This window comes from Schistocerca nitens, chromosome 3 (assembly GCF_023898315.1).
Source record: "Schistocerca nitens isolate TAMUIC-IGC-003100 chromosome 3, iqSchNite1.1, whole genome shotgun sequence".
In the NCBI taxonomy this organism is placed as follows: domain Eukaryota; kingdom Metazoa; phylum Arthropoda; class Insecta; order Orthoptera; family Acrididae; genus Schistocerca; species Schistocerca nitens.
This window is the reverse complement of record NC_064616.1, coordinates 712,983,438-713,009,083: the sequence shown is the minus strand read 5'-3', so window position 1 is coordinate 713,009,083 and position 25,646 is coordinate 712,983,438. Positions and strand designations below refer to the sequence as shown.

At 41.9% G+C, this 25,646-nt stretch overlaps 1 protein-coding gene across 1 annotated transcript in view; it reads right to left on the bottom strand.

Moving 5' to 3' along the window:
• LOC126249400 (rho GTPase-activating protein 7) overlaps positions 1-25,646 on the bottom strand; it is a 281,270-nt gene that overhangs the window by 193,874 nt on the left and 61,750 nt on the right. Inside the window, exon 3 of the mRNA XM_049951053.1 lies at positions 19,439-19,572. Within this exon, the coding sequence (XP_049807010.1) occupies positions 19,439-19,572 (134 nt within the window). The remainder of the gene's footprint in view (positions 1-19,438; positions 19,573-25,646) is intronic.

The following is a 25,646-nucleotide window of genomic DNA, read 5'->3' as shown; positions in this document are numbered from 1 at the left end:
TTTTGAAATAAATCAAAACCGGTTACTTTACCACCCTGCCCAAATGGAACGGAAATTTTTTTTGTTTACTATAAATGAATATATATTATATGTTGCCGTAGTGACCGTGAAACATGCATTAAAATCAATATGAATTTCTGGCTGAAATATATGTGTCTATTAGCATTAAGGATAGTGTTTGAGAACCGTATATGGATTTCAAGATAACTGATTACTGTGCTCTCTTCCTGCATGTTTTACTTGTATGAAACGTTACATCGCGTTTCAATAACAAAAAAGCTGTTGCAGCATATTCTGTGTCTCGTCATGCTGTAACCATATTCGACGCGTAGAAAGAATGCCATATTTCTTTGAAGGCCATGAAAGTATTGATTGCTGGAAGTTTGGAAGAAAGGACGTGACTACCGCTTGCAGGCAAGAGTGGCAGAAGGCCTTTTCAGTCAAAATATTTGAAAATTTTTGAAATGAATGAAATTCCTTATTTTTTTAGGTAAAATGTGAGGCCTTGAAGTATTTATATTTGCAGATGCATCAGTATGTTATATTACATCCGGTATAGGACGGACCTCGTAATGGTCTTAACGGAGCAACAAGACTACCAAATACTTCGCTGATGATTCTGTTATGTACAGGAATGGATCGTCGTTGAACGGTTGTAAGGAAATGTAGGAAGATTTCGGCAAGATTGCGAATTAGTTTCATCAAAATAAGATTAGAAGACTGTCAGTAAAATTCTGGGGCACGTCATGTCGTTTTAACATTTAGAAGTACTACTAAAAAGCGATATGAAATAGCACGAACATCTAGAATCAATAGCGGGAAAGGCGAAAGGCAGACTTGCATTAGGTGGAATGGTTCCGGGAAAGTGGGGTGCATCAGTAAAGGAAATATCGTAGGAGGACAGTGTGGTATCGATAGCTACGATGCCACTACGTAGGTGCGCTCTGCTAGGTTGGCACTACGTCACCGACACCGACGACAGCGCCCCCTAGCCGGTGCTGTGCAGCTCTACGAGCGCCGCTCCGGATTCTGCCCATTTGATTCCGAGTAAACGACCAAGCAACATTGTTTCTATTTCATAGTTGACGAGCCACTACAGATTTTGCCTTTGTAACTTCTAGCCGATGTTAGATTTGATTGATGTACAGCTTCGCACCTACGTGCTCATCTCAGCCAAAGTTAAGTTACAGTTTATGTATTCATATTCTTCCTATAGTAAAGGTGCTTTAAATTTACACGCAGTACCGAAGTACTTCGCCTTTTCCTGCTCCTACTTGCGTCCTTCACTCTCGGCCTATTTTGCAGAAGCAGTTCACAGGAGCAGACCCACGCGCCGCCTACCAGGCGGGATACAAAAGCCAGTGTGACCGATTCTAGAGTACGGATCCAGTTTAGGAAGCAGGCATGACAGCAGACATCAGACGAATCCAGATACGCGCGGCTACATTAAATCCCGTCAGAAAAACTCTTTCGAGGGCGTAACAAATATGCAGGGGGAACTGAAACGGAAATCTTTGGAAGCAAAGGGACGGTGTTCTTACGAAACCCCGTTGGTTAAACTTGAGGACCGGTTTTCGAATTCGAATATGAGGTAGCTCTGCTGTCACCATAGAGTATCTTGGTTAGCTGAGGTCAGTATCGATTCCACAACAACGATAGAAGACTGTGCGGTAGTTCTGCTCCCGACGTTATGTACCTCTCATTGACGTCGTGAGAATTAGATAAGAAAAATTAGGGCGAGTGCAGAGGCATACAGATTGCCCGTCGACATGCAGCGCACAGTGGCTTATGGACAACAAGGGGGAGGGGTGAATTCAATATTCTGAAGAATAAAAAACGAAAATTTCTGTTTAGTTATTACCTTGAACTAGTTAAAAACATTTCTTTTGTAACTATCGTTCAGTTGTAATACAGTATCTGATCAAAAGTTCACGAACGTCCCTATGTAATCCGGAACTGACGACTAGATGTAACGGGAGGCGGTTGGTTGGTTTTGAAGAAGGAGACCAGACAGCGAGGTCATCGGTCTCATCGGATTAGGGAAGGACGGGGAAGGAAGTCGGCCGTGCCCTTTGAATGGAACCATCCCGGCATTTGCCTGGAGCGATTTAGGGAAATAACGGAAAACCTAAATCAGGATGGCCGGACGCGGGATTGAACCGTCGTCCTCCCGAATGCGAGTCCAGTGTCTAACCACTGCGCCACCTCGCACGGTACGGGAGGCGGACCCTCTGGTATAAAAGGAGGTGGGGAGTTTGATTCAAATGGCTCTAAGCACTATGAGACTTAACATCTGAGGTCATCAGTCCCCTAGACTTAAAACTACTTAAACCTAACTAACCTAAGGACATCACACACATCCATGCCCGAGGCAGGATTCGAACCTGCGACCGTAGCAGCAGCCCGGTTCCGGACTGAAGCGCCTAGAACCGCTCGGCCACAACGGCCAGCAGGTGGGGAGTATTATGTTGTTAGAAGAGAAGCAGTAAGAGCGGAATGGGAAGGACAGGACAGTTCAGTGACTTCTACCGTGAACTAGTCATTGGATATTACCTGAATAACAAATCCATCAGGGACATTTCGGTCCTTCTAAAGGCGCCAACTCGACTGTTGGTGCTATGATTGTCAAGTAAAAATGCGAAGGAACTATCACATGTAAACCACACTGAAAGGGATCGTCGAGCATTGGGAGGGTGGTTGAAAAAAATCGCATGAAGTCAGTAGGAGTCACTCCGAAGTTCCAATGTGCTACCAGCATCCAGCTAGCACAACAACCGCGCGTAGGGAGTTAAAATAATGGAGTACAGTGGTCCAGCAGCTCCTTATGAGCCACACATATCTGTGGTTAGTTCTAAATGGCGCCTGAGGTGATGTAAGGAGCGACACAACTGGACAGCGGATCACACAATACGCTGTTGTAATCCGATGGAATGGTTTGGGCGTGGCGAATGCCTGGACAACGTTATCTGCTGTTCAAAATGGTTCAAATGGCTCTGAGCACTATGGAACTTAACATCTGAGGTCATCAGTCCCCTAGAACTTAGAACTACTTAAACCTAACTAACCTAAGGACATCACACACATCCATGCCCGAGGCAGGAGTCGAACCTGCGACCGGAGCGGTCGCGTGGTTCCAGACTGAAGCGCTTAAAACCGCTCGGTCACACCGGCCGGCGTTATCTGCTGTCTACAGTTAAATATGGAGGAGGTGGTGTTACGGTAAGTAGGTATTTTTCGTGGTGAGGGTGTGGTCACCTTATTGCGATTCAGAAAACACTACATGCGGAAGGATATGAGCACATTTCACAGCATTGCCTACTGTGTACTGTAGAGTAATAGTACGGAGACGCCGATTGTTTCCATCAGCACGACTGTTCGCCCTGTCCCCAAGCAGCAATGAGACAATGGTTTGCAGAAAATAACACTCCTGCAATTGACTGACCTGCCCGTACTCCCGACTTGAACCCAATGGAAGACCTCTGGGATGAGTCGGAACGTCCACCTCGCTGCAGACCCCAGCGTCTGAAATCACTACCTCCTCTGGTTTCGGGTCTTGAGGAAGAATGGGCTGCCATTACTCCACAGACACTCAGACACCTCACTGAACGTGTCTCCAGCAGAGTTCAAGCCATCATAAGGGCGAAGGGTGGGCACACACGATGTGAATGTCCACTAACAGGTATCTGGATACTTTTGATCAAATAGTGCATTTGTTAGAATACAGTTTTACACCAACTGTTAGATGCCACTCTCTACTAACCTTTATCGTGTTTTACAGTCTTCAGCGATACTCAAGTATGCTGAGCTGCAAATTATCTGATATAATCTACGCACTTCTCATCAAGTAGTCATACCGTTCCCTTCCTGTCTTTTGGGATCCACTAAGGAATTTCGTCGGTTCATCTATGCATGGCTGCATGCCCCATCCACCTCCATTTTATTTTTATTACAGTCATACTCCAGCATGAAACTTCCTGGCAGTTTGAAACTGTGTGCCGGACCGAGACTCGAACTCGGGACCTTTGCCTTTCGCGGGCAAATGCTCTATCAACTGAGCTACCCAAGCACGACTCACGCCCCGTCCTCACAGCTTTACTTCTGCCAGTACCTCGTCTCCTACCTTCCAAACTTTACAGAAGCTCTCCTGCGAACCTGGAGGGCAGGGTAGAGGTTTGTTGAGTTTTCTGATGAAAGCGGTTTTTACTTCGGTGCCAGTGATGGTCGTGTGTTGGTTGGAAGAAGACCAGTTGAGTATCTGCAACACACCTGTCTGTGTGCTAGGAACACTGGACCTATATGTAGAGTTATGGTCTGTGGTCCGTGTGGCACACTCTTGTGGTTACCCCACGCACCCTGACTACAAATTTTTACGTCAATCTGGTGATTCGAAATGTTGTGTTGCCATTCATGAACAGCATGTTCTCCAACAGGATATCACTCGCCCACATACTGCTATTGTAACCAACATGCTACAGTGTGCGACACGTTGCCATAGCCTGCTCGATCACCAGACCTCTCTCCAGTCGAGCACATATGGGACATGATCTGAGGACAACTCCAGCGTCACCCACAAAAAGCATTAACCGTCCCTGTATTGACCGACCAAGTGCAACTGGCAAGAATCTCCATCCCACAAACTGACATCCAGCACCTATACAACACAAGGCATGCGCGTTTCCAAATGGTTCAAATGGCTCTGAGCACTATGGGACTCAACTGCTGAGGTCATTAGTCCCCTAGAACTTAGAACTAGTTAAACCTAACTAACCTAAGGACATCACAAACAGCCATGCCCGAGGCAGGATTCGAACCTGCGACCGTAGCGGTCGTGCGGTTCCAGACTGCAGCGCCTTTAACCGCACGGCTACTTCGGCCGGCGCGCGTTTCCATGCTTGCATTAAACAATCTGGCGGTCACACCGGATATCCATGTACCAGAATTTCACATTTGCAATGGATTATCTCGCGTTTATATTAACCTGTGATCTTGCATTGTTAATCACTTAAATATGTTACCCATACAAATGTATAGCCGAAATTTCATTACTCTACATTAATAATTTTTTGGTGTTGCGAATTTTTCCCGTCAGTGTATAACTGTCGAACACCCTGTAGTAATACAGGATATTTGACAGCCATATACTAAACAAGATGGTTTTCCCTATCGGTAGCGCCACATGCTTACAAACTAGCGGCACCCGTCATCAATTTACTCGTTTCCCTTCGTTTCGTATAAAACGCATAGAAATGCATGAGTTTTATTTGTTTGAATGGTAAATAAATATTCATCTCTAGTTAACTTAAAAACAGAAGAGTTAATTCCCATTATCATCCCTCGACAAAAAGTGTAGTTAGGTGCTAAATTTCTGTGGGAATAGTGCCGGATAGCTGATCACGGTAGGGGGTAATCGTCTCAGAAAGCTGTACAGGTCATGAGACACTCGGGAATTACCGCATAGAAACAGAAATACTCTTAGAACGTAGGCAACCAGCGACGCGGAGCACACCCGATGTACGAGGCATAGTCACAGTTAAACATAAAGTTACGTAACAAAGTTTTTCATGGTTTGCAGGCACATATTTTTAATCCTAGTATACACTGAAATCCCCGCGCCCTAGTACCCGAGCACGCCGCTAGATGAGCTCAGACAAAATAGCGCAGCCAACTGATAAAGTGAATTATCGTGTGGTGTACCTATTTCTTTGTCTGAAGGGGACAACGCTGCAACAATCGGTGCCGAGTTGGTGGAAGTGTACCGCAGCAGTGAACCGTCATGTGAAATGCTGAGTGGCGCATGCGATTCCATTGTAGTTAGACAAGTCTGAATGACGAAGAAGGAAGTGGCGGACCATCTCTCTGTGAAGAAATAGGAATCGCAAGGGATGTAAAAGTTCCAGTGCTCGACGACCGGGGTATCACAATCAAAACGACAGTGTAAAAAGTGATAATCAGTCACGGATGAGTTTTCATAATCTTGCACGACATTTTCAAAATGTCAAATGTCGCCGCCTGTTAGGTTCCGCGACTACTCACACCAATTGAAACTGATTCGTGGCAGAAGTAGAGATGTTACAGCTGTATCAGGTCAAACCATATGACTTACTGAGGCACGCAGTCATGACGGACGAGTGTAGGATGCATTACTATGACTTCCAGACAAAGTAGTAAGGCGAGCAGTGGAATCATGTGGCGTCACCACCGCCGAAAAAGCCGAAGTCCCAACCATCATTGGGCAAGGTAGTTCTGAGTTATTTTAGGGGCTGCTGTTGTGGGGTGCTAACAGATTATGCTCGCAAGGAGCAAAACGTCACATGAATGTGGGGGAGAGTTGGGTAAAACCAGGTGAGCCGGTTAAACTGGGTGTCTCCAGATATCTGTGATTAGTGCTGGCATTGGTCTAATAACGCTTTGAACTACTAGCAGCCGCCATTTTGGGGAGATGAAGGTAATAGCCAATACTGGGGGCCTGTTCCTTTTCCTTTTAGACTTTTTTCATGTTTTTGCTGGAATTTTCTTCATGTTGGCGCTTCTTGGAGCATTGTTTTGAGGAGAGACGTTACCTGTTATTATACAGATAAGTAATTACGCTCCTGGCCATTAAAATTACTACACCAAGAACAAATGCAGATGATAAACAGATATTCATTGGACAAAATAATGACTCTGAGCACTATGAGACTTAACATATGTGGTCATGAGTCCCCTAGAACTTAGAACTACTTAAACCTAACTAACCTAAGGACATCACACACATCCATGTCCGAGGCAGGATTCGAACCAGCGACCGTAGCTGTCACGCGGTTCCAGACTGAAGCGCCTAGAACCGCACAGCCACACCGGCCGGCTTCATTGGACACAAATATTATATTAGAACTGACATGTGATTATATTTTCACGCAATTTGGGTGGATGGATCCTGAGAAATCAGTACCGAGAACAACCACCTCTGACTGTAATAACGGCCTTGATATGCCTTGGCATTGAGTCAAACAGAGCTTGAATGGCGTCTACAGGTACAACTGGCCATGCAGCTTCAACACGATACCACAGTTCATCAAGAGTAGTGACCGGCGTATTGTGACGAGCCAGTTGCCCGGCCACCATTGACCAGACGTTTTCAGTTGGTGAGAGATCTAGAGAATGTGCTGGCCAGGGCAGCAGTCGAACATTTTCAGTATCCAGAAAGGCCCGTACATGGCCTGCAACATGCGGTTGTGCATTATCCTGCTGAAATGTAGGATTTCGCAGGGATCGAATGAAGGGTAGAGCCACGGGTCGTAACACATCTGAAATGTAACGTCCACTGTTCAAAGTGCCGTTCAAATGGCTCTGAGCACTATGGGACTTAACTTCTGAGGTCATCAGTCCCCCTAGAACTTAGAACCACTTAAACCTAACTAACCTAAGGACATCACACACATCCATGCCCGAGGCAGGATTCGAACCTGCGACCGTAGCGGTCGCGCGGTTCCAGACTGTAGTGCCTAGAACCGCTCGGCCACCCATGCCGGCTCAAAGTGCCGTCAATGCGAACAAGAGGTGACCGAGACGTGTAACCAATGGCACCCCATACCATCACGCCGGGTGATAGGCCAGTATGGCGATGACGAATACACCCTTCCAATGTGCGTTCACCGCGCTGTCGCCAAACACGAATGCGACCATCATGATGCTGTAAACAGAACCTGGATTCATCCGACAAAATGACGTTTTGCCATTCATGCACCCAGGTACACCGTCGCAAGCGCTCCTGTCTGTGATGCAGCGTCAAGGGTAACCGCAGCCATGGTCGCCGAGCTTATAGTCCATGCTGCTGCAAACTTCGTCGAACTGTTCGTGCAGATGGTTGTTGTCTTGCAAACGTCGTTGACTGACGGATCGAGACGTGGCCGCACGATCCGTTACAGCCATGCGGATAAGATGCCTGTCATCTCGACTGCTAGTGATACGAGGCCGCTGGGATCCAGCGCGGCGTTCCGTATTACCCTCCTGAACCCAACGACTCCATATTCTGCTAAACACTCATTGGATCTCGAAAAACGAGAGCAGCAATGTTGCGAGACGATAAACCGCAATCGCGATAGGCAACAATCTGACCTTTATCAAAGTCGGAAACGTGACGGTACGTATTTCTCCTCCTTACACGAGGCACCACAACAACGTTTCACCAGGCAACGCCGGTCAACTGCTGTTTGTGTATGAGAAATCGGTTGGAAACTTTCCTCATGTCAGCACGTTGTAGGTGACGCCACCGGCGCCAACGTTGTGTGAATGCTCTGAAAAGCTAATCGTTTCCATATCGCAGCATCTTCTTCCTGTCGGTTAAATTTCGCGTCTGTAACACGTCATCTTCGTGGTGTAGCAATTTTAATGGCCAGTAATGTATTTCGATTATGCATATTTTTCAGTATATTTCAATATGATGACCATAATGTGAATCCTAACTTTCCAACACCATGTTTTCTTCAGTTTGCACTGTGGGGCAAAACCTAGAACACCAGGTGGGGTAAACCCACGTCAAGAAAATAGACTCACAAGCGAAAGCACCACAAGAGGAAGTGCTAGTAGCTGAGATATTTCAGTATGACGTCCGTCAAGCCATCGTGCTCCAAGTCAAAGTTTCTCTGTCTTCTACAACCGAAAAATATCTAGAACCACAAGACGAATTGGTAGCTGTTACAGGTACGTCGGAAATGACATTGGACGGAGTGGCTGCAGTTGCTGAGACTTCGGGAGCGCCATCGGCACTCTCTGTGTCAACAAAGTCCTGCAAATGTTGGCTTGGTGGAGAGGGCAAAGAAAATCACCATCTTAAGGAGCGATCAAAAAATTTCCGTTCGAAGGCCACACTAACCCCTTGCATGCATGTCGGTGCGTGTATAACCGCATAGGAGTCGCGCTGTGTTGCATATACGCTTCCCTAAAACGGAATATTGTTTAACACCCCATATATCTAGACAACACCCCACAAATTTCTTGTAGCTTGTAAATAAATGAGTAAATAATCATCTTAAATGTGAAAAGTGCAAGGCAATGGCATAAAATAAACAGAAACCATCGCATTAGGTAACAAGATTAGTATCAAACGTCTTGGGCCTGTTCATCGTTTATATAACTAGGGATAATGCTACTTAACGATAATAATATCAATGCGTGAGATCGGTAGCTGTGAAGGAAGGAAAATTTTGCTTAAGTGCAGGGCAATTAGTTAGGAAATTGAATGCAAGATTATTGCGACCAAGCCCAGAGTATTGTTCCATTTCTTGGTACTATTATGGTATGCGCCTGACGGAAGATGTCGAAGAAATCGTGAGAGGCAGTGCTAGATTCGTAATATTCCGACAGAATTCATCTAAAGTGTAAGAGAGATGCTCGGGGACTCGAAAGGGGCTCGAAAAAATTGAGTTATTTATTTTAGCCAGATTAGGCTTTGAGCAGGAGTGAAGACTCATACTTTTTTTTACAAAAAATGGAAATATGTTCGCCATCGAGTGCTTAATATCCGCAATTGAAATTTCAAGCTTTAAATCAGTTTCAAGTGGTTAAGTTCTTGAAAACAACGCAGTTGTCGACATTAGTATAACAAATAAAAATGCTTTACTGATGTTGTCAATTGTTGTGGGAATTATGATTAGTGCAGTTGATTGCGAGACTAAAATCTTAAAAGAAATACAATTCGTACAAAATGTTTACTCAGTCCGCCGCGCAAGCTGTATTTAATGTTGTCACCGGTATTTGTTACCGGTATTCCTAATCAGTCACTCGATATTGTGTCAGCAGTGATGAAGAGAAACGTTCACATAATCATAGCGTAAGTGGCACAGAGAAGGATGATATTTCAGATGATTGTGAAACTTAGGTTATTTAGAGCAACATTGTCGTCCATATGGTGACAGTATCCCTTTATTTCACATCGCGCGTCTAAGAAGTGTTCACGACTACACTAACAACATTGCGCTAACATTAACACACGGGCATGGCAATGGGCTGCCGAAAGAAATCACTCTATGGCAATAAAAGTGACTGATGTTGAAAACGTGTATTATTTTACAAATTTCGTACGACAGACATAGATCTCAAACAACCTGACAGTGAAATGGACAATTTTACAAGTAAATACCCTCTACATCCTGAAGTGTTTACCGTTATTCAGTATTCTCAACTGTCAGCTGCTTCATTTAATATTAAAAATTTAAATAAGCGCTTTAAGGAAGCCTCGAATCTGCAAAGTTGGTAGACTCCAGACTTTCCATTTCAGTAAATTTTTCCATTCAAGTGAAATGAAAAAAGAAACTTTTTACCCGCGGTTAATTTTGTTTTGTGTCGCAGCCGGGAGGAGAACACTTGAATGAACCTATTTAAATACGGAATCAGAATATCGAGAAATATTTCAGTCGTCGTCGGTGTGTGATTTGTAAGTAGCTGAACTACACCCGGAAGATGTTTAGTGCGTAACGAGCAACTGAAGGAAAAATTAATAGAGTGATTTACGAAAGTTTGTAAATCGGTTTTATGTGAGACATTGATACGAAAATAGAAACAGTTCAACGTGACTGGACAGGGAAGAGGGGCAAGTAAGAATTTTGAAACAATTGGTTCATAAAATACTCATCTAGCTTTTAATTTCTCTGTCAATGTAAATAAAACAGATCTATATTTTCCGTATCAGAACAACGTAGCAGCTCAGTGTACAGTGTGTACAAGTCAGCTATCTTGTTCATAAGAAGATTGCTGGAAAGCTTTGTAAACTCGTCAGCGGCGTTGAATTTTTATGAAAGATCAAACAACAGAAATGAAGACATTTCGTCCCTTAGAGTCGCTATGTGTATAAAACAGTCATAGTAAATACGCATGCAGTGTAAGGTCATGAAAATCTTACAGATAAGAAATGATGTGCGACGTAGAAAGTGGTCGGTAAGAAATTCGTTCTCAAAATTTGCTTACTTCAGTGCTCATGAGTGAGCAACAAACTCTAGATTTTCAGTTGTGGGGAAAAAAATTTATTTCCAAAGAGGCTAGTGACTGCTGTGGCAGCGATACGATACATCGTAAAAAATTAAACTGAGATTTAATAAGACGCGTGGTTGAACATTAGATGTTCAGTTTTCCTGAATTGACTCTCTTTATCTAGCTTTCAAAGATTACAACAGCGACTAAGGAGTAAAACTTCTGAATCTTTCATTTAACAAATTTTAAATGCGAACATTTTAGGTTAGGCTTTACCGCGACTGATATAGGTATCGAATGAAACAACAAGTTTACTGTTACCGGTCTGTTTACTTATATCAACAACGCATTTCTAAGGTTTAAACATCCACCATCGGGTGGGTTTACGTGTGTTAGTACGACATACGTGTGTTTGTTGTGTTACGACTTTGAGATAACCTGTGGCACTGTCTAGTTCAAAAACAATAACTCTATTTCAGAACAAGATTTTGGGGAGGTTCAAATGGTTCAAATGGCTCTGAGCACTATGGGACTCAACTGCTGTGGTCATAAGTCCCCTAGAACTTAGAACTACTTAAACCTAACTAACCTAAGGACATCACACACATCCATGCCCGAGGCAGGATTCGAACCTGCGACCGTAGCAGTCGCACGGTTCCGGACTGCGCGCCTAGAACCGCGAGACCACCGCGGGGGGAGGTTTTTGAATAAAAACTAAAAGTATCTCTAAATCTGAAAATAAAACAACTAAAACAGAATACATCCAGTGGTCACAGGCTCCTTTCTCTGTCGTAGTACATCATATATAAACTTTCGTATTTTGTAAACAAAGGTGGTGTCTGGAAAGTGATAGGTGCGAAGAACATAATAGCAAAACAGAAATTATCACGAAGGTGCAAAAGATATATAGCAAAAACCACTAATATTTCAGAACAAGTTTTAAAGGATAGGGGAGATCTTTGGTTGAGCTGATGAACACATGCGTTAGAATAAATAATTCAAATGGTATACAAATCCTTTTCTGTCAAGCTTATAAAGTTTAAATTTCATACTCATTTACATAATAAGTTGACATGTTGCAAACCTTAAATGCAATAATTATGTTGCCAACAATGATAAAATTATACGTGCATAACAATTTTGTGTGAGATTCAGAGATGTGGGATAAAATGATTGCGAGAAAGAGAGCTAAGTTTTGGATATGCTAGAGCTGTGGGTTTGTTAAACTCACATATGTTACGTGTTAAAAACTGCGTAAATACGGAAGTAACACATTAATACCGAGTTAAAGATACGCAGATAGATATATTCTTAATAATACAATCAGATATATGTGATACCAGGCTGACATGGGGTACAAACTGGTGGTTTATTTCGGTGTATCTATTGAGCTTTGTGAGGTAGGCAAGTTATTGTTCACTAGGGAAATATCAAAGGAAACATGCAAATAACTAAATTAATTCTTGGAAAATATGAAACGAAAGATGGAGACAGGGAGTAAATAACTAAATTAATTCTAGGAAAATATGAAGGGGTGGATGGAAGTGGAGAGAGAAAAGAAGACAGAGAGTTTTTAGTCAAAAATCTCCCCAAAACTATGTCCTGAAATATAATTTTGATTTCTCCACCCGGCAGTGCCACAGGTTACCCCACGTCGAAACAAAAACACACATATGCCGTACTAACAAATGGAAACAGACATGATGATGGAGGTTTAATCCTTAGAAACGCCTTGAGGATATAAACAAACTTCTTGTTTCATTCGATTTGACGAATTAGTAATTCATTACATATCTCGAAAATCGAACCTTGAGCTGGATGAGTTTTTTGAGTGATAACGGCTTGAGATTAAATAGTTGCTTCAAACCAATCTTGGGACTGTCGATCAAAATATCGTCTAGTACGCATGACAGCAGAAATAGAACTAACTCAGAGACGCGCTGCTTGGATCGTAACAGTTTCTGTATATACCCATATAAAAATGTAACGGAGACGTTCGGGAATCTTAAATGGGAATCTTTGGAAAAAAGGCGAAGTTGTTCACCCGAAAGGTTTTGTATAAATTTAGAAAACTAGATCCGAGGCAGACATTGCGACAGTTCTGGTGCCACCATCATATATCTCGCGTAGGGACCATGAGAATAAGATGAGAGAGCCTACCGCGCGAAGTGAGGCATACAGATTGACATTTTCCCCTCGCTCAACACGCAAATGGACTAAAGCAGAAGATGGCCAATATTTGTACGATTTCCCCTCCGACACGCACGCCCTGGCCCTGATAAGAATTTGTGAAAGTTACATCGCTATACATTGGCTTCCAGAGTATATATATGGAGATGTAGATTGTTGTCTCTTTATTGTGTGTGTGATAGGAATCTGAGAAAGTTAAGTTTCCATATGGGACGTCGCCTGCAAGGATAACGTGTTCCCGGGGGATGGTAGATCGCAACGATAGGAAGTTTGGTCGCATGTTTGGGAAGTTGTATCTCGTCATAACTTCACCCCTTGCCAGCCGAATTCCAGCGACGAGAGTGTTTTCACAACCGGCATCTGAACCGACAACCCCTCCCACTTTCCCTGTGGGTCAATAGCCAGAGCAACGGCGCGATATAGCGAGTTCGGCCTCGGCCGAGGGCCCTGTCTGATTGAATCACACGTGTCCAATCAATTCTCATTAACGAACAATTGTTTGCTGTGTCTACCATACAATAATGCCGTATGGCAGGGCGCCCCAAGAACCGAACAATGATCCTAGCGTAGTTAATGGCACTGTGTTCCTTTGGTTTGACATGAACGTTATCAAAATTACTTCGGTGTACTAGATAGAATTATCCTGTGCCGCTTGGTCAATGTTCAGAGGAGGAAAACCGTCACTCGAACATTGATATACTGAGGAAAGGCTGCGCCATAAGGCGTAGTGTTAAGACACTGGTCTCGCATTAGGGAGCAGCGGCTTCAGGTCATTATCAGACCATCGAAATTTACGTTACCGTGGTTTCGTTAAATAGGTTAAGGCGGATTCTGGGATGGTTCTTTTGAAAAGGGTATTGCCGATATCCTTCTCCTCTATAACACACACAACACAAGATTAAATACACACCAGGTATAAGACATTTTTCTTCAGTATGGTACTGTTCTCAGTTATTATTCAGAAAGTTGATAATCATTTGTGTTTGTACTTGTTATAAAGACGATATTTCAAGTTTGTAAAGAACTTTCATTCCATGAGTACTATGGACTTGTATTGTCATTATTTCTTATTCAGGGATTAGGGTTACATACCTATCGATAATCATGTAAGTTAACGGTGAAAACGAAATCTGATACCTGATTTTGAAATGAAACAGTTTTCGATTCAAAACAGCCAAATTACAAAAACAGGGTTAAAAGTTCTCAACAATTTGCATTCCTACATTTTAAAATTATAACTTAACATCAAGACTATTCTAAAATATATTAAATTTCATTATGCAAACTTTAGGTTTCAGTTGTGATGATTTATTCTAAAAGCTTCTTCGTGTAAAGTTGAATTAGTTTCTTCCTGTGCTCTATTTTTGTTTGTTTGTTTATAAATAGTTGGTACCTAGTAGTTAAAGTGAAGTGTTTATTGAAGTATACGTTAATGTGAGGTAACATTTTTCAAGTCGCGATGGTAAAATTATCTGTTGACTAATTTCTCCATACTTAAAAGACACAGTTTTGCTAAAGTTCAAAATCGAAAGTACGTCTTAGTTCATTTAAAGTACATTTCAAAAGTTCAAGATAACTGAGAAATTATAGCAATTTACTCATAGCAGACCGTAGTTTTAATCAGAATCCTAGCTTCACAAACGAGTAAATTCTACACTTATAATCTGATGATTTGAAATAATGTTTTTCCGTGTGGGCTGGCGCCCGTTTTATTTCAAGTGATCTAAGACAGTACAATGAACTGGTATTACAACCATTCCCCTTAAATTCACAAATTCCCTCGAGCATAGCGTTCTGTGATGGCAATAAGAAAGGCTTGCCCAATATATTACGCAACACATTCACGATCAATTTCATTTAAAATAGAGACGTTTCACTTGTCGAAATCTGAAAGAAGGTACGTATCACTGTCCTTGTACAATCATCCGAGCTTCTGCGCTGTCTCAAATAATTTCTTCATCGACCGGCCGTCAATCCCTAACCTTCCTTTTTATCTCGTAAAAGTGAAACTACATTATGATTACGATAAAATTTTTAAATTATTATTGTCAACCAGCGACTTCATCGTCAATAGAAAATAATTCAGGTGGTTGCTATAAACCTACACTGTATGAAGGATATCAGTTGAAAGTAACAGAGGCACTGTAGTGTGTACACAAGAATCACCCCTAAATTTTTATTTCATAAAAAATCTGCCTAAAACGATCGCGCCTCTTCTGTACATCAAAATCTTATGACGATACTGTTTAGTGCTTCGTAACAAGAGGTCAGAGCACATCCATCTGAAGATTTCAGCCAGGACTGTATCGTATCAACGCGTACAAACTACACATATCTTATATATTTTTCCAATGTCGTTCTTGGTAGTGTATGGAAAGTTTGGCCCTTGTCTTTCTAATGCAGAGATCCTGATTTTTTAGTTTTTTTCGTTCGTAGAGGAAAAGAAATGTTTTTATTCCCCTCTTTTTTCTTATTCTTTATTCACTTACCTGTATTTATTGTCTTCAGTATTATATTCTATCGATTTCAAAGTCGAACTGCTGCATCTTTAGGAATATTAAAAGGATGTGGGAATTGATCTACATTCGTAACAATGTATGTTATCGAATAATAACCGCGAGAAAATTGTTTTCCATGTGCCAATAAGCCTGAATATACTTCAACAGGCTGACAACCAAACTGGATACGTGCTAGAATTACATTTACCATGTAGATATGAAAGATAATATTTATTTACATATTCTTATTTACATGATAAACATAATCGAAGTACCAGCTTAGGAACAATGAATGAAAACGTTAACAAAAGTAGTTGAAGATGGAACCATTTTTCTTTGAAATCGATAGCATGTGAAACTGGAAACAATAAATACAATTGAGGAGATGAAGGAAAAGAAAAATGAGGGAATAAAATATACTTAGTGTCCTCTGCAAAAGTCTTAACAGCTTACGTCTCCGCTGTCTTCCATCACCATGGAAGCCACAAAATAATTTCTTAATCTTACAGTCACTTCAAGACTACGTGTGTTACCTCACATGAAAAATTTGTACGACTACATCTTGATATGTTAGTTCTGTAGACAATTGCATCACATTATTCCTGCTGTAGAATATTTCGAGTTATAACATCGATAAAAATCAGGGATACGAATGGGTTGTCGTGAGGAACAGTAGAACATCTTAGTACTTCCACTTCGGAAACGAAGTGAGCTTTAATCGAATATGAACAAATGCAAGAAAACAAGCAAAAAAACAAGGAGCAGTGATGGAACGAACATGTTGAATCAGTAAATGGAAAGTGTTTTGATACAGGTTTTGTGCTGTACCTCAGACGACCTACACGATAAATGTAAAGTATGTAATGTAATGAAGTTAGTTGCCTTATAATAGTTACTTACTGTAAAACTGAAAAGTGTTTTCTATTACTGCACGTGCGTCGTGGAGACCTGGCGAACGCTGACGTCTATTCTTTGAGCGGCACGGGAATTTCAAGTATCCGGATTCAGTATTGACCTGTTCCACGGCCGTCCATCGCAACAAGCTGTATCTCATCTTCTGCAGTGATTATGATTGCACAATTATGAAATACGTACGAATGATTGAATATGTCGATGTTGACGCAAATATTGCGATCGTTGGTACCTTACTATGTACCCATTTCAGTGTGTTAGTTGCTTTTTTTTCTGAGTTTAACAGTCTTCCTTGAAACACGTAACCTAATGTACTACCTGTTGTTTTCTGTAAGGTTGTGCACCACTAGGTGAACTACGCCTGTCGGTATAGACTCATCGTTTTGTGGCCACCTGTTCACGCTGACATGGTGCCCAGGGGAAAATAAGCAATAATGACTTGCCACATGTAGTCGGTGGAACTAACCAAGCTGAAAACATACAACCCTTACTAGCTGTAATAATTAGTCTGAAAATGAAGTTAATACTGATGTAATGTTAATCATTACACTATCTTCAGTCACCCATACAAAATCTGCACTTCTACCCTTAATATCATATAAACACAGGGTGCCTCTCCTAAGAATCGTAAGGCGCTATTTCTCTAGTGTTTCGGCAGATGCCTGCAATTTCGTTTTTTCAGTTTGTAGATGGAGTCATCCCAAATAAATACTGCTCACCACGCCTCTCATGTGACTCACAGTGTTGACGGAAATCGCCGGTTTCTTTCCCGTTACAAACAAAATGATTTTTAAAGTGGAATTTTACCGGTCCATTCGATAGAGCGATCCCAAATTAGTCTGGTGCCATTTCCTTTTTATCGATATGTATGAACAGTGGCGGTAAAACACGAAGAATAACCGGCGCTGCTGTGTCGCTGCTGAGGTTCTGATTTATTTTTCGTGTTTTACTGTCCCTGTTAACACATACCGATAAAACAAATATGGAACTAGACTAATTTGGGACCGCCCTATCGAAAGGCCACGTAGAATTCTGCTTCAAAAATCATTTTGTTTGTAATGGGAAACAAACCGGCGATTTCATTCGACACTAGGAGTCGCATGAGAGACGTGATGAGCGATATTTGTTTGGATGACTCTAGTTACACAGTGAAAAACTAAATTGCAAATATCTGCCGAAACACCAGAGAAAAAGCACCTGGCCGCTCTTAAGAGAGACGCCACATACGAACAGTGTAAGCTTGAAAGACTCTTCGAGGCACGTTGACTGACTGAATAGCGTACACAGGCCGCTTTGTCATTTTTAACTCTAACCTGTAGTCGTGAAAAGTAGCAACGTTTCTGTAGTCGTTGGTCGGCTGGACCGAGCTATTTTTATATGATATTAAAAATAAAAGTATGTTTTAGTTTTCAATTTTTTTATTAAACTGTGAACTTAAACATTATCAAACGTAGTACTGAGCAAAATTAACGATATGAACTTCCAGTTTTTACTCTAATTTGCACTTACATCAATCAGTCTAAATTAGAAACATGCCATAGAAAAAAAATGTGTAGAATGTACTAAACAATGACAAAAAAGTAATTTTTCCTTAAATCTCAAGATGTGCTTCTTCATTGCATCAAAACAAAAACTTAAAATTTTCTTATGCACGATTTACTGACTGTGCTCAAAGTGAGCCAAGTTACATGAGCGAATAGCACAGTGGTTTCTAACGAGCCACGCAAAACAGGCAGCTTGCACTTAGCGTACAAGTGTACAATCTTTGCTCCTCTTTAGGCGGACAGAATGAGAATTTCTTATATTATCTAGAAATGATTCATTTACATCAAATGGCTCAATACGTCTTCATCGAGTAGTGGTACGTGAAAATCTGATATTATTATCGCTCCTCACACGAGCGCGTTTTTAGCCCATGTGAATTTTTTCATTTGGTAGAATTGTTTCGTCTAATCAGTCTCTTCATGCACCTGAATTTCATCTTGATGAATCTCTTCCTTGTCAGACAATTCGGAATTTGAGTCACGATCACTCGTTATCGCAAACTCCTCGCCATTGTCTGAAAACAAATTTTCTGGATTTTTAGACGAAAGATGATTACGCGGAGATGTACTTTCCAATTTCGTGTTCGTATATGCGTAATTCAACGTTCAGCCATTGCGCTTATATGTCATATCGATTTCCAGAGACACTGCTTAACTTTGCCAGTTCAAAAACCTGAAATAAAACAGTAAAACTAAAGACACGAGAAAACCAAATACATCATATATCCAGCGGCCCGCGGGAACACCGATGCTGATCTTAGAAGCAGCGAGTAAAAGGCGACTGCGTCACGCAGCTTGGCCTCTGGCTTACTGGCGGAAGGCACCTAGGAGCATGGTGGGCTGTGCCTCCCGCTACGTTTTTTTACACACACTGGAACCACGACTACAATTAAGGGTTAAGATGGGAGACACAGAAAACTCTACTGAAACACACTGTGAGTGCATTTACATATAGATTTCTTGAGGTTAAAAAAGTATTGAGAAAGTGTTTTCAGATAAAAAAATAATTATACGACTCAATAGGATAATAGTTAAACCTTTTTGAGAAGTTTATATCCTTCATGGAACCGAATGGACATCCTGCTCCTTATGAAGGAGACGGGACTAAAGGTCTTCCATTACATGTTTGTTAGTTTCAGTATTAAAATTGTTCCATTTTATGGAAGTTCTTTCGATATCGGTATTACATCTTACCTAGCTTTTTACCAATAGCACTACATTAAAGGTCACACAGTCTACATTTCCAAATATCCGCGTAGTGAGATACAGTTAGCAAATTTTAATTTAGCAGACACGCCGTTGTACGTCCCAGCAAGTATGACTGTACAGAAGAAAATGGAAGCTCACCTTGGTCTTGTCGACTCTGATAGCAGCGCTCCTGTTGAGCGTGTGCAGCCGGCGGAAGAGCGACTTCAGCGAGTCGGCATCCAGGAACGGGTGGTCCCTATGCACGCTGTTCAGGTCGATGGGGAAATGTCCATCTGCGATCAAAAAGAGTGCACCTCAGCAAACACACACACAGTTAATTAGTGAAACAGTTTACAGCAAATGAGCAGTGGCTTTACGCTACTAGACAAAATAATCGTAGTACAAGTGAAATTGCATGGAACTGTAGCCACTAATTAATAAAGAAAGTGCATAATTAAAATATGGAGTAAAAATATAGTGTTGTGTTGTAGTGTATTATAAGTAACTAATTTCTACCAATTGCCCTTTTTTTTGCTCCTATTGAAACTATGAGGTTAAATATTCATTACCTTATGTTTTGTCATGTCAGAACAGATGGCAGATGTGTATATAACTAGTCCAAGTCGTTTCTCCCTTTGCCCATCGCAACAGGAAAAGTGGCGATGTTGACCGGTACTACACTACTGGCCATTAAAATTGCTACACGAAGAAGAAATGCAGATGATAAACGGGTATTCATTGGACAAATATATTATACTAGAACTGACATGTGATTACATTTTCACACAATTTTGATGCATAGATCCTGAGAAATCAGTACCAGAACAACTACCCTTGGCCTTGATACGCCTGGGCATTGAGTCAAACAGAGCTTGGATGGCGTGTACAGGTACAGCTGCCCATTCAGCTTCAACACGATACCACAGTTCATCAAGAGTAGTGACTGGCGTATTGTGACGAGCCAGTTGCTCGGGCACCATTGGCCAGACGTTTTCAATTGGTGAGAGATCTGGAGAATGTGCTGGCCAGGGCAGCAGTCGAACATTTTCTGTATCCAGAAAGGCCCGTACAGGACCTGCAACATGCGGTCGTTCATTATCCTGCTGAAATGTAGGGTTTCGCAGAGATCGAATGAAGGGTAGAGCCACGGGTCGTAACACATCTGAAATGTAACGTCCACTGTCACCCCATACCATCACGCCGGATGATACGCCAGTATGGTGATGACGAACACACGCTTCCAATGTGCGTTCGCCGCTATGTCGCCAAACACGGATGCGACCATCATGATGCTGTAAACAGAAGTTGGATTCATCCGAAAAAATGACGTTTTGCCATTCGTGAACCCAGGTTCGTCGGTGTGTACACCATCGCAGGGGCTCCTGTCTGTGATGCAACGTCAAGGGTAACTGCAGCCATGGTCTCCGAGCTGATAGTCCATGCTGCTGCAAACGTCGTCGAACTGTTCGTGCAGATGATTGTTGTCTTGCAAACGTCCCCATCTGTTGGCTCAGGGATCGAGACGTGGCTGCACGATCCGTTACAGCCATGCGAATAAGATACCTGTCATCTCGACTGGTAGTGATACGAGGCCGTTGGGATCCAGCGCGGCGTAGCGTATTACCCTCCTGAACCCACCGATTCCATATTCTGCTAACAGTCATTGGATCTCGACCAACGCGAGCAGCAATGTCGAGATACGATAAACGGCAATCGCGATAGGCTACAATCCGACAATTATGAAAGTCGGAAACGTGTTGGTACGCAGTTTTCCTCCTTACACGAGGCATCACAACAACGTTTCACCAGGCAACGCCGGTCAACTGCTGTTTGTGTATGAGAAATGGGTTGAAAACTTACCTCATGTCAGCACGTTGTAGGTGTTGCCCCCGTGCCAACCTTGTATGAATGCTCTGAAAAGCTAATCATTGGCATATCACAGCATCTTCTTCCTGTCGGTTAAATTTCGCGTCTGTAGCACGTCATCTTCGTGGTGTAGCAATTTTAACGGCCATTAGTTTACTTGTGTTGGGTGCCGGAATACGAAGTATTTGGTTGACTCCAATGTAGAGACTACAACGGAGGTCAGTATACCCAGCATCCATAAACATTTTTTTGGGTACGGTAGGTGAAAAGAGGGCACTTTTCCCGTAGGGGTGGTGCCGAGTTCCTCTCCCTCACACACAGATGCCTTGTTTAAATTAAAACCAGTTGGCATTTGAAAGTGCACTAAATCACTTAATAATACATAGAAATAAAACTTGACACACAAGCCTGAAAAGACATGGGGTTTTATTTAAGATGCGCTCTATCAAAACTTTTGAACACTACAGAAATGACATAGTAAATGGTATGATTACTGGTAGTATTGGTAGGGAAAGAAACATAAATGAATGTGAAACTGGGAGCCGACGACTTCTCTCCTTTTTTTTCTTTCTGTTTTGCACATAATTAGAACCTCGAATCGTTCAGTGTTAGTGCGCTGTGGATTTTATATCCTTACAAAATATAAAATGCATTTCATACGTAATAAAAACTAGCTGATCGCGTAGCTTATGGAGTTTTGTGTAACCAAAACAATTACTTTTAATACAAGTACAGTTTACATATATAAACATAAAAATACATACAATTATTGTCGTTATTTTGTACTCAATAAAACATTCTTCATCATGATCAAAGGCAAGAGTTTACTGTTATTACTGATAAATGCAAAAGTTATTTGTGCATAACAGGAATTTGTTTTATATAAGTTCGACAAAATGTTGAAGTGATGTTTGATGTATTTTTGTTTTGCAATTTTTCATTTTACCTTTTTGTTGGGAAAATTAGTTTGCTAACGCTATATGAAAAATCTGTATTGTTTTATTTATTTTTACTACAACATTCTTCTGTTTCACGTTACAGATCAACAATATTCGAATGAAACCTGAACTAAACTTTGGCAATTCTTCTATAGAAACTGTTTCTTCCAAAGTAACAGACAGGAGAGCATCTATGTAGAACAAAAATGTTCTGTAGGTTACATGGCCCTTTATATAATCTGTCAGTTTCTAGATGGTTCACTATGTCTAGTTTTTAGGGAAATCTAATAAAATATTGATCGCATACGCAAAGAAAGCGATCTTCAAGAGGTAGCCCCCGAAACGTATGCAACACATCCAACGTACCGGTAACGCGGGTACAACCTTAGCTAACCAAAGCTACTAGGAAAACTACCGTGGTCTCGTCGTCTGCGCTTTTTTCTGGTAGTCTGCAGTAGCCTACGGTTGTTTTATAACTCTAGATTTTTATGGAAACCAAGAACGAGTGCAAAAACAGACCAACAGATGGCGCTGGGCAACAACACATCGGTGACGACGCATGAGAATCGTGTATAAAATGAGCTGTAGCGAGAGAGGGAGTCAGGTGCTCCAGCAAGCACGGTATGTTGACTTTACCAGAAGAGGCACTGTTAATGAAGCTTTAGCACGTTAGTCGCGATCCAATACTTTTTCTTCGAGGAAGCGCCTGGTGCTGCTTTCCAACTTGTCAACGTAACGGATGTGACGTACGCTTATGTGTTACAGAATTGCATCGTCCCTAGCCTGGCTGATAAACTCCTACTGGGAGGTACCACTTTTATGTAGGATAGCGCTCTACCCCAAGTTGCTACACGTGTGAAAAATCTCGTGTGCACATCGTTTAGTTAGTATCGCGTGCTGAGCCACCACTTCCGGGTTGTGGGCATGACTAAAGTCACAAGTCTACCGCGATCGTCCGACCTCATTACGGGAGCTAAAAGACAACATCCTATAGCCGTTTCTCATGATACCTACTGATATGCAGTACAGTGCTGTTCACAACAGGGGATTCAAAGTTTAGCTCGTGATAGGTAGAGGCTGAGGGTGGAATAAAACCATTTAAGAGAATGATGGTTTACAAGAAATATCAACGACGTATCAGCTGTGCGGACTACAAGCCGTTAAAGAAGCCGTGATTATTAAACTGCTGTAAAATTATGTTTTCTACATTTAAAATCCTTATTTATACTGCGCTATACCTCGAGGAACAAATATCAGCTATATTGTATATGGGTAATTGGAATAGCATTTCCCTCTTCTCGGCAGATGCGGGCCGCAAGTAGGATACGTGGAATGTTATAGCAAACAAATTCCTTCATTATCACTACCTTGGACTTTGTTGACTTCGAAAACTCACACAGCTAGATAGGTCTGGTTGGAAATACAACTGCACTATTCATGTGAAAATTAAATAAACGGTCGCCAGAAGCGCTGATGCTATAATAATAGCCGGCCGCTGTGACCGAGTGGTTCTAAGCGCTTCAGTTCGGAACCGCGCTGCTGCTACGGTCGCAGGTTCGAATCCTGCCTGGGGCATGGATGTGTGTGATGCTTAGGTTAATTAGGTTTAAATAGTTCCAAGTCTAGGGGACTGATGACCGCAGATGTTAAGTCCCATAGTGCTTAGAGCCATTTAAACCATTTTTTAAATAATAATACTAGAAGAATTAAATGCCCGATTTACTATTTCGCTTATCAACATCGTATTTAAACGTCATTGCTTTAATGCGTGACGAGTATTCGTAGCATCTATGCTATATTATTGATGACGGCAACTTTGCTTACATAATAACTGGTGGATAATTGAATCAGTAAAATAACTATCAGCTGACACAGGGAAGAACATAAGATTAGTTACTGCGATTAAAGTCCAATTCTGTCCTTGCTATAGAGCTACTAAGATGGCCCACCAATCGGACTCCACCGTCTAGTAGTACGAGAAAAAAATGTATCTGTCTATCATGCCCATATCCAGGAGAAATGTTTCCGCCTAAAAGCGCTATCAAGCACAGGGTGTATGTCACCCCAGGCCGGTTACTTTTTAATACAGTATTCTTATCGTTTAGATGATCAGTTTCCTATTTCCTTCCATTCGTCAGTCAACCTTGTCACGATTGTAGCTAGTTGCTACCATTTCAATATCTATTAATTATAATTCGGTCTCAATTACATGTAGTCCTATGTGATCGCTGATTTGCTGGGACAGCTTCAGCATGGAAATTATGCCTCTCATGCCACTGGAGAACAGTTATACAGCGCCCTCCACTTTGTGCCAGACACAAATGTTGTCGGTGGCAGGGATCTGATATCTCGTGGCGATTCTCATAATACTGGCACGAGTACTTCTTCAACCCCCAGACAGACTACTGGAAATCATCTGCATTCCAGTATTACATTTCTTATTTTTATAACTGAACGGAAGGGTTATACTGTTATAATCAATGCTATGGAAATGAAGTCCCGTGCTTCTTGACAGACCGTAGGGGAACGATGTGGGAGACCCGCACCGCCGGACTAATGGAGGTGGTTTGCCGTTGCCCTCCTCCTACCGTAATGGGAACGACTGATGATGATAAAGGCGACACAACAACACACAGTCATCTTGGGGCAGGTGAAAATCCCTGACACCGTCGGGAATCGAAACCGGGACCCCGTGCTTGGGAAGCGAGAACGCTTCCTCGAGACCACGAGCTGCGGACTAATCAGTGGTATAGATATGGAAAATAGAGTAAATGTAGAGCGATCGTGATGTTAGGAAGCAATGACAAATGTATGCTGAAAGTTTGCGATGTAGCAGTTGCGACGGCACTGCTCAGGTGAACATGTGAGATCATGCAGATTTGCACGCTCAGAGTTTGTGAAAAGTTCCGACAGAGTGCTTGGTTAGGGCATTAGGGGCAAAAACATATATCGACAGCAGAGAATTTCTGCCGGACGAACTGCGGTAGTATACTCTAACAATTAGACTTCAGAGAGAACTTCAAGGGCAGACTGACGTTGCAAGGTGGTGTAGTGTTCGCTTTTCTATGAACTGCAACTGATGGAATAGAAAAGACAATCGTGATCTTGCACTACTGAAGACAAACGAGCTATACCTGAAGTGATGAGCTCCCTGCAACCTTACGCTCGGCAATGTCGACCAGCTGCCACTGCAACGAGATGCCGCCGTAAAGTCACAACTAAATGAGAACGCTCGTGTTGGAAGATCGGGATAACCGATAACACTAGGTGTCCACATTCCACCAGTGTTGCTTGATGATGTTTCACGATCGATGGTTTGCCAAGTCAGAAAACCCCCCACAATTTACTTATTAAAATGTCTTTTTTTACAGCCTATTGTCGCACTTTCTCCACAATGATAGCCGTTTCCGATTAATTACAAAGCATCTTAGTATCTATTATTATTATTATTATTATTATTATTATGCTTTAGAAACCATGAAGGCTCTTCTCTTCAGGATGAACAGTATTGAAAAACTGTGCTCTGTTCTCACAAATAATACTCCATTTTCTATAGTTTTAAT